At 33.0% G+C, this 10,683-nt stretch overlaps 1 protein-coding gene across 1 annotated transcript; it reads left to right on the plus strand.

The window, feature by feature from the left end:
• Nucleotides 1-8,354: 8,354 nt before the first annotated feature.
• LOC107913614 (protein PNS1) lies at nucleotides 8,355-10,379 on the plus strand. Its single transcript, XM_016842263.2, has 3 exons — nucleotides 8,355-8,628; nucleotides 8,765-9,910; nucleotides 9,984-10,379. Exons 1-3 carry the CDS (start codon nucleotides 8,560-8,562, stop codon nucleotides 10,116-10,118), a joined length of 1,350 nt encoding a protein of 449 aa, XP_016697752.2. The 5' UTR covers nucleotides 8,355-8,559; the 3' UTR covers nucleotides 10,119-10,379.
• Nucleotides 10,380-10,683: the final 304 nt, after the last annotated feature.

Genomic DNA, 10,683 nt, shown 5'->3' on the forward strand with positions numbered 1-10,683 from the left:
AATGTATGTAACATTGATGAAATAAATTAATATTGTAATTAATTGTCCTCAGCTGTTTAGTTTTAAAATTGGTAGAGATTAAATTGCTTTGATTTTTTTAAAGGAATTTGTTCAATATCGAAATTGAGAACAATTGGAAAGTTCTTTTTACCCAAAAAATTTAATTTAATTTAATTTTTTAAAAAACTTAAAATTAAAATAAACTATCTTTTTATTTAAAAAATAAATAATAAAATATTATATTTAAATTTTATCAAAGGTTGTCCAACAACAAGATAAAATATCATATTAACATTATTAAAATTATCATATAAATAATTTTCAAAAATTTATGATGTAGTATCAATAAACAACATAATTATAGTTCATACTTTATTTTTATTAATATAATAATTAAAATTTAGAATAAATTTAATAATCGTTGACTGAGCCTTAGTTCGACCGACATTAGTATTGTTATCAATACTGAAGGACATGAATTCAAACGCACAAAAACAAATTTATCTTCCTATTTAAGGACTAATGAAAATTATAAATAGTTTGTATAAAAAAATTAATTTAATACTTAAAAACTTCGGCCAACCTTAAAATTTTCAATTTACCAAAACTTCATTTATATATGTAGAATATATAAATTTTAATCAGAATCCGAGAAAATGATAATTGAAAAAATAAGGACAAAAGTTTTCTCAAGCTTAGAAGTGTTTATGGTGAGGCTATATTTAAGAATGATATTGATAGATTTTATACTTGTTGAAGTCTGGCCCAGCTTGAAATATAAGTCTAAAATTTTGCCCAAACTTGCTTGTAATTGTAAATGATTGACCCCAAACCCATTTTAGGTGTGCTTATTTTTATTTTTAAATATTTTTAAAAATAACTATACTATTCTTAATTTAATATTTAATGATATAAATTACATAATATATGTCTATGTAACATGATATAATATATTGCAAACTTAAAAAATAGGTTGGGTCGGGTCTGGAATGTTTAAGTTTGAGTCTAACCTATATTTTAAATGGACTTTTTTTCATCTTTGGCTCAAACTCATTTTTTCAGATATAATATTTTTGTCCAAACCCTCTTAAATTTTGAGACGATAACCCAATGATTGAGCAACTCTACTCAAACCTTCACTTATGTTAATATAATACAAATTGGAGAAAAAGATGTTTGTAGTTGTTGATACACAGTATCAATGGAGATAGAGAATGGGGAGAGAGGGTGGTGACGAAGAAAGTTGGTTTACCCATTCTAGGGTTGAGAGTCGGAAATGTAAAGGGGCTCAAGTAGAAATGGTTGAGAGCTTAGTGTATTAGGGTTTTGAGTGGAGAGGAGCCCCCTACTATGTTGCCTTTTGGGATATTTAGACATAAATGAGGGTTGTTACCTGATTATGCTACTTAGTGGGCCTTGGGTGGCACTATACAGGGTCTAATCAGTTCCAAATTGCGGTAGGGATATAACAATACTCGCTTTTGATTAATGAGATGAGCATCCACTTTTAGGTTTGAACACTCCTCAAGTGTGAACATGTTATCAATATAATAAGGGGCCCATTTAGGTTTACCAACCTCGTATTGATTGAATGCATAACAGAATGGGTCCCATGGTGCATGTCCATGTCCATGAATATCATTTGCGCATTTGTTGTAACTGAATATTTATCTTGTCATGTCACACTAATGAACAAGAGGACCTCTTCTATAAATACTCTCCCAACAATGAAGATGGGATTAACTTTTCAACCCTAAAATTACCCTAAGCAAATCCTCCTCTTTAGACCAACTAGCCTCAATAGAACCACTACTATTTCTTCCTTAGTCTCTTTTGGATCGTGTATCAATAATAATATAATAGCTGTTCTTTTTTTTTTTTTGAAAGAAACATTAGTATAATAGTTTATCATTCTATCTTCAGTCAAGATTGAAGACTCCGTTTTTTTCCATAAAACCCAATTAGTATCATTAAATTCATTCATGGATCCAACTTATCGAGTTATAACATCCATATTATTTGAAATATGATATATAAATAAAAAAATCGATATTATTTAATATAATAATTGAGAAATAAAAAGAAGGAATCAGTTGGAAATATTAATAAAATCCAACCCTTGATCACGCAATTATTATCCTAATCAAAGTTTTAAAGCAAGTAAATTGGAAAACAATAATATGGAGAAGATATTTTATGGTGATGGGAATGATTGCCAACCAATCCCCCTAATTTCTCAAGAACTAGCTTTACCATCCCTTTTTCTTTTTCCCCTTTTCTCTTTTCTTTTGTTTTAAGAAACATCCAATGAGATTATGAACCTTGCGGCCGGAGAAGTTGATACAACTCCATAATTAACTAATTGCTTATGGATTTTGTGGTTTTGACTTGCTCCATTTTTAATGTAATAAATTTATTATTAAATCTAGTAATTCATTTAAGATGTTAATTTTTTAAATCGCTTTATAGGAAAAATCTTAAATAAAAAAATTAGGTAGTCCAACGAGGCAAGACAAAAATAAATGATACAAATATAATACATTTAATAAAAATGAGAATGGAAGAAAGAAAATTTGTTAGTAGTTGAACCAAACAAGTTATGTTTGCTTTGAAAAGGAAATTCTTGTTTAAAAAACAAGACCCCAAAAGTTTAAAAAAGAAGAGAAAATGAGATTCTTAAGTTTGAAAAAGTTGATAGTAATACCAACAGAGCTCAAACACTTCTCATACAAGACACGACACTAGATTTAAGATGCGGTCATCGGACCGAGTTTTCAGTAAGATTTTTTCTTTTTTTATCCAAAGTTTTTTCTTTAATTTTCTAAATTCAAAAGAACCAGCTTAAATCATTATTTAATTATTAAAACAAATTAATTTGTTTTTCTTTTGCTCCCCCTTGTCGTATTGGATTCCAATTTGATAAGAGTGATGAAATTTGTCTGTCAACGAAAAGGAAAAAAGAGAAGCCTTATGAATTTATAGAAGGGCACGTAACATTTAAAACCACAGTAAAACCTTGAATTTAAAATCTAGTCAAAGTTCATCTTTTAGAGAAAACAAAAACAATTGTTCTCTATGTTTTACCGTAAACCTTAAACAGCCAAGTATATTGAAATTACAATTTCCAAGCATATTGTAATCGTTGCCCACCTATTGGGATCAGATTAACAAACGTCATTTTCTATCAAGCAAGTTAAATTGGGAGAGTTACTTACATTTCGTCTTTCCTATCCACTCTAGTTGAATGATGAAAGCTCAAGACCCATATGTTTCATCTCCCATGTGGCCAAGCAACAATAACGCTAGAAGATATAGTGTTGCTGTCGGGGCCTACAATGGACAAGCATTTTGTAACTAGAAGATTTGGGCACAATTGAAGGTAGATCCTTTATGAAGCATTTAGAACAAGTACTAACCTTCCGTCTAGGGTGAAGTTAAACTAGTTGAAGAGGCAATTTAGGCATCCTAAAGAATCCAACACTCGTTGACATTGATTTTCATTCTCAAGTGTACGTTCTTCACTTGCTCAGAAGTGCGTTGATGCCAGAAAAGTGTAGCAATTTAGTTCATACCATGAAGAGTGGAGAATGAGGAAGTAAATGGTTGCCTTGTAATTTTACAACCATATGGGCAATATCGAATTTTGTTCACTTCTATACCCTTTCAGCCTCTTAATTTTCCATTTGCTAAAAGGTAAAAATAGAATCCTAAACCGTAAAAACCATTACTTTCTAAATGTTTTATATTTGTGCTGACATTTTGTAATTTAATAGGTGGTCTAGGCATCGTGACCACACAACATATTGAAAGGACAATTTGCTATTGATACGAGGACCAATTGATAAGGAATCCAATGTTTCAGTAAATTGTGTTCTATGTGGTCAAGTTTATTTACTTTAACTAATATCACCTAATAATGGAATTTAAATTCAATAATTTTTTATTTTTGCAATTTTTTTGGATGTCGTACCAAGCGGAAGATATTGTAACCATACTACCGCTAAGGGCATGTGTGCACAACCATGTTTTTACCATCCACATGCCCCTTATATGCTTTTCCTACATCGGGTGGCACCAACCGAGTTAGGTATTATGATAGTTTTGGATGTTCCAAGGGATTCTAACTGATCCAGAGAACATGGATGACTATTATCTATAGATTTGCACTCGAGGCATAAGCGTAATTGGGCCATTAGATTTGTACAACACGTGACACATTGGATCAATCATCTTTAGTGTAAGTCACATGCTACATTGATTGAGGACAACCATTTATCAACTTCCAAGATATATATGGAATGGTTTAAGGCCAAAGGTAAACCATACATTCATCCACAAAAACATGCTCCATTTTCTCGGATCAATTGTGTAAGTTTCAAACATCAAATAAGGAACATGAAAGCATGGGCCCAACCTACTATTGGATGCCAAGTTAGAAGAGAGAGAAATCAACAATTTTGTTGTTGCAAAGGTGTTCTTGTAAATAAAGGTGTTAAGGGTAGGCCAAATTGCCCTGGGTGAGGCAGAGGTTAAGCCTGAGGTAAAGGTTAAGGTCAAGGTGAGGTGCAGGGTGAGGTAGAGGCATTCCTACTAAAGATACACTAGCTATTGCACCTATCAATCCTAACGACAAACCTAACTTTGTAGATTTAGTGTTAGGTCTTAGATTTTCTTAGATCATGGATGAAAATTTGATGCATTAAAAAGACAAATGATGAGTTTTTAATTGTATTACCCTTTTCTTAATTGTTAAATGTATTTAAGGATTTGGATTAAATAAAAATAAGAAATTTCAATAATTCTTTTTCATTGATTTTATTTAGGGTTCATTGTTTTAATCATTTATACCATATGTATATTAGACAACTCATTTAGGAAAATTTTGACAAGAATAACAAAAATTAACATTAGATAATATGTCAACCTAACATTTACTTAATACAAACATAATTAATCATTTAGGAGAAAAATGAATTAAACAATTTCTTTAGCTCCACAGAAAAGATTCATCCCAATGATGGATTCGAAGAACTAATATAAACCATCTATGTATTGTTCGTATGTCATCCATGCCACTATGGTTAAAAAGGTTGCACAACACATGTGCATATAAACATTACCCATTTTCCTGACCCATAATGCTTGATTGCTCGGTGACATTTATTGGTCCTAATAACCATGTGTACCCATTAAATGCAATAACCCGTGACTACTTGATGCCATTTTTTGGTGACAGCAGCCATATAAACCCACCAAAACTTGTGGTTAGTGACCAATTTGGTTAAGCCATTAGGTTTCATATTTTCCAAAGGCAAGTCACTTCTGTATTAGTGCTCCCGTATTGAAACAAACTCATTCAAACGGTTTGCTCAGTAGAAAACCTTATCATGAGTTGCTTTTGTCAAGCAACGATATGTTGTAGAAAATTAATTTTTCTCACTCAGTTGTCATTTCAAAGTAGCAAAAATTGTTGTCTTATACCCAAACCCAAAACCCTAACTTTTGATAAGACTACATAATGAATGAGTTATTTATAGGTTAAAAATTAAATAAGTCACCAGCCATAAGTGGTGATCTAACAATACCAACCTCAACACCATTGGTGTTGAGATCACTAAAATCAGTTTTCTTCTTAAACAATAGTCATTTGGAATCTTTGCAAAAAGGAAAGCTAACAATAAAATGGCATTGAACTCAACATCGAAGGGTGTAGAGTTCAATTTAGACTACATAGTTGACATTCGAGGTTGATGACTTCTTTTGCTATAGTTGACACTCAAGGTTGTTGACTTCAAAGCTTGAGAAATATAAAAATATGATCCGTGGCACTTCCTCCTCTTACATTCCATGTCCATTTCCTAGCCTTAAACTTATCCTTTTTTTTGTTCTTCAAATCCTAAATCATATTAATTTAGGGTTTGAGAGATAAGATTTAATGATCAAGGATTCAGGTTCAAATTTAGTGTTCAAACCTTGAAAAACCTATGGTTTATGGTTTAGGTCTTAATCAAAATTTGCTAATGAAAGAGATTCAAAATGAGAAGAGATGGTTATAGAGTTTGGGGAATAGGAAAATTGGATTGTAAGTTTACATTTCAAGGCTTTATAACCATTGTAATGTTGGCTTAGGCAATCAATTGAGAATTTTTAGATTTTAAAATACCAAATTGTCACATGCACCATTTGTGTTGCCATTAGTGGGTGGATTTGGGCTCCCTAAAATTAATTTGTAACTAATTTGTTGTCAAACTATTCTATAGACACACTACTCTGTTGTTGATCTCAAATTAGTAACAAGCTCAAGGGTTTTCACATCATCTCAAGACAAAGGAAATACCTTAGCTGACGTGCCATTACAGATGATGCACATTTGATGTGAGTGTTTTGCTCGTGGCCAAACTTAGATTGACACCATTTCAAAGATACATTAGCTAATAGGTAGGTCTAAGACTCTGGGGGTTCTATTACCGAAATTTTAATTATGACCATAATCTATTAGTAATATATGTGACATATGTAAACACGTATGAAACTATATGATTAAATGATAGAAATGGATAATGTATTTAATTAAATGATTTATGAATTGAATAGTGAATTGCATGAATTAAGTAAGATAATGTTATTAGATGGTACGAGTAACTTATTAATTTATTTTAGTTTAAATTATTTAATTATGTTTAAATAAATGAATGGTAAGATACTAAATTTCAATTAGGTACTTACTAAGCTTTTTACGTAGTTTAACGCATTTGTTTCTAAATGTGTAGGTGAAAGATAAGTTTTAAGAAGAATCATGAAAGCAAAAATATGTTTAAGTGGTGAGTTTAGTTTTTAAATGTAGCATCTCTTACTCGGATTAGGTGAGGGGTGCTACAGATAATCTAAATGAGTATCATATATGATTAGTTGTCCTCTTAACGGAAATCTTTTAATGAAATCCACATGATAATACTTACTGTGGGGTGCGACCAAAATAAAACCAGCTTGAAGTATTATCATGCCATCATATAAAGATCATTGATGGAGGCTGTAAGTCTTGTTTTGGGACCTTATCCCACTCAATACTGAAAAAAAAGTATGCAATGTTTTTATTTCAATTTCAACCATGAATGATTAAATATGTAATGATAAGTACAAGTGACATTCTTTTCCTAAACTACATAACATGCTTATTTTATATGCATGAACATCATTTTTCAATTTTAATTTCATATAATCTCATAAAGCATGGTATAAAATTGAGAAAAATTAAAATCAATCTAACCAGCCATAGATTTTCATGGTTCCATCCTAAACATTCTTTAGTTCTTATTGGTAAAAGTCAAATATCCTATGGGTTCTGCCAAAAAGATCGCAAAATATGAAATTAATCTGTTAGCCAAAATTTAATCCCATAACTCAAAAATTTGAACAATTAATCGAAAATGGGTTCCACCATTCGGCCACCATCATAGGCCACCTCTACCATCGCTGACCGACCACTATTCGCCTTCGCTGTCGGTTCCTCTAGAGTTCACGCCTCTTCAATGATTGGCATGCTAATAGTAAAGTGACATCTTCAAGCATGATGCTAACTTCCTTGCATGGGAAATGGAATGTTAACGTTTCTGGCCTCTATGTTTTCACCATGACAACAACCAAATCTGAAATGATTTCAGCTTTGCCATTGTAGATGCCATATATAAACTGGCATAATATATGCCATATAGTATTAAAATTTAAAAATCATAATATGTTTTGCAAAATTAAAATAATTAAAATGAATTGAGTTGGAGATTTCACCATATTGACGACGTAATTGGCAAATTCTGCCATCTCCCAAAAGATAAGTAAAAAAAAAGTTTTTTTTTGAAAAATTGGAGAGGTTTGGAAGATTTTTGGTGGGAAGAGATATGAATGGATGATTTTTTATAAGGCAGAAGTCGACAACCATGAGAGTAACTTCTATTGTATTAAATTCAATTGGTTGGGCTAATTACTAGATAACCTCTTGACCTTGAACTTGATATCCACATGTGTCGAATTTCTTTGCATGTGCTTTTAACAATATTGCTTCCTAACATGCATAGCATGGATTAAAGTAACTTGACACCTATAGTATTGGGGTACTCTTAAAAATATTTCGTATTCTAAAAAATAATTTTCTCATAAACATATAATAAATGATATTAAAATTTAATATAAATGTAAAAGAAAGGGAAAAAATATTTTACTATTTACAATAATATTAAAATATTATTTTTTTAATATTTATATTTAAATAAAATTATTTATAAATTATAAAAAAGTACTGGTAGGATGGATGGATAAGTTGATAACCTGACTTACAGGTTAGTCCAAATCTTTAAATAGAAAAAGAAAAAAAGGAAGGAAAAGGGGTTGGTCAACTCATGAAAATGCGTGAACCATGATTAGTATTAAAAGACTTCAACAAGTAATTGAGTCTTGGTTTCAACAATAACAAATAAAAATGTTCTTGAAATCTGGGAAGAGTAGTTTAAGTTTAATCAACTCTTGCTTATAATCGTGGCTGCTAAGGAAGACGAAGGCCAACAAATGGAAAGATCTACGGGCTCTAATATGCAGATTCAAGGACAAAGAACTCAATCCACAGCCATTTTTAAGGTCTCTTTCAACCCCATTTCTTGTTTCTTCTTAGAAAATCTTCCCCAAGCTTATCTTTTCATTTCATTTCATTTAATCAATTCTTGCATCTTGACCTTCCATCTTTAATTTTTGGTTTTAACTGGTTGACTAACAGGTACAACAAGAACCAAGCATCAAGATAGAACCAACTGTGGGGGAGCAGCTCCTCAGGAAGCTCTTTCAAATCATTTTCTTCGTTCAATTGTTCCTCGTCTCCATCTTAGTTATCGTCTTAACTATCCGTGGCCTCATCTACGCCGGCAGTACCGATCGTTTCCACCCCAAGAAATGGTACCCTCCACTTCTTGTTTCAACGGCTTCTGCTGGCATCGTTTCTTTTATATGGCAATCCATCACTTTCCACTGTCCATCAAAGGCCATCAAAGCTGTCTTCTGGTTTACGCCCCTGCTAACATGTGCTGTCGGTGTGCTCCATATACTGATTGGATCTCCTCTAAGTTTGGCAGCAGGTACAATTGCAATCCTTTCAGGCGTCATCCAATCCCTCTATGCCTGTTGGGTGAATTCCAGATTTTACTATGCATCCAAGATCCTCACAGTTTCCACATCTGCTCCACCTTATAACACCACTACATTTGTCATTGTTTCCATCATAACCTGTTTAGTTTACTCCTCTTTCTCGGTGACCGGAATCGGAGGAGCAACCGCCACCGGAACCAGCTTAGACATCGCGTTCATCGTAGTCATCCTGCTTTCCTTCTTATGGAGTATGCAAGTGATCAAGAACATGCTGTATGTCACAATCTCACGAATCAGATACATGAATTTTGCTTGCGGAGTCGATATCAACACTCGGGCGGCTTTCCATGACACGGTCAAGCATTTGGTAGGAAGTGTATGCATAGGTTCAGCCATTGTTCCGGTTATCGGAACAATTCGCGGTTCAGCCCGTGCCATAAACTTGGTTGCAGGGGACAACGACGAGTTTTTGTTCTCATGTGCTGACTGTTACTCGGGGTTTGCCTCAACGCTGATCACATATGGGAATCGTTGGGGATTTGTTCATGTAGGTGTTTATAACAAAGGCTTCATACAGGCATCGGCTGATACATGGGAAATGTTCAAAAGGGTAGAACTGATATCATTGATCGATTCCGACCTAACCGGGGTGTTCTGTTTTCTCTCCGGGGTTGCGGTGGGTTCAATATGCGGCATCGTGGGAGGAACATGGGAGCTCATAATCCACAAGGGCTATGCCACTGAAGTGTCCATCTATGCTTTCTTGATCGGCTATTTCATGGTAAAAAAAGACTATAACCTTTGAATGATTTGATAGCAATGAAAACTTATAAAATCGTAATGATTTTTGGCAGTGTCGGATAGCATTGGCCTGGCAACAAGCGAGTGTTTCAGCATACTATGTTTCTTATGCGGAGAACCCTCAAAGCCTTCGGTTTGATGCAACAATCCCAGTTCGCATTGAACAGCTTCACAGGTTTCAAGTTTAACCGTGACTGACTAAAAGATACATAACATCATTCGTATGTAAAATGTTATCAATTTTGGGGAGCCTGTATAGTTTAGTTGCACTTCTTCTCTGTAAATTCCATACATTACTGTTTCGGGCTTTAAAAAAGATGAGGTAAATATCAAGTGGAATATGTTCTCATTAGAGACCCAAAAGAAAGCAGATTGTTCTGCCAAGTTTGCAGCATATAATTTTCACTGTAATAAAAGTATATGCCTAATAAAGTTAGTTTCCATTGCTACCTTGTTGACTCATTTCTTTCTTTTCTATGGAAAAGAGCTCAGGATGAGGGGTAGGTTACTGATGTTGAGATTCCATCTCCAAATCTATTTAATGTTATCTGTTAATAGTTGCTATGGCAGGGGTACTATACTACTATTAGAAAAATCCAATAGTGCCATGGCAGGGAACTACAATTCTAACACTACACCACTGGTTCTACATATTTTATTCCATGCAAATTACAACTCAACTCCAATTACTTCAACATCGTCTGATTAAATACACAAAATATCGTTTATGACAGGTTAAAAAATGCTTCTCTC

This window comes from Gossypium hirsutum, chromosome D11 (assembly GCF_007990345.1).
Source record: "Gossypium hirsutum isolate 1008001.06 chromosome D11, Gossypium_hirsutum_v2.1, whole genome shotgun sequence".
In the NCBI taxonomy this organism is placed as follows: domain Eukaryota; kingdom Viridiplantae; phylum Streptophyta; class Magnoliopsida; order Malvales; family Malvaceae; genus Gossypium; species Gossypium hirsutum.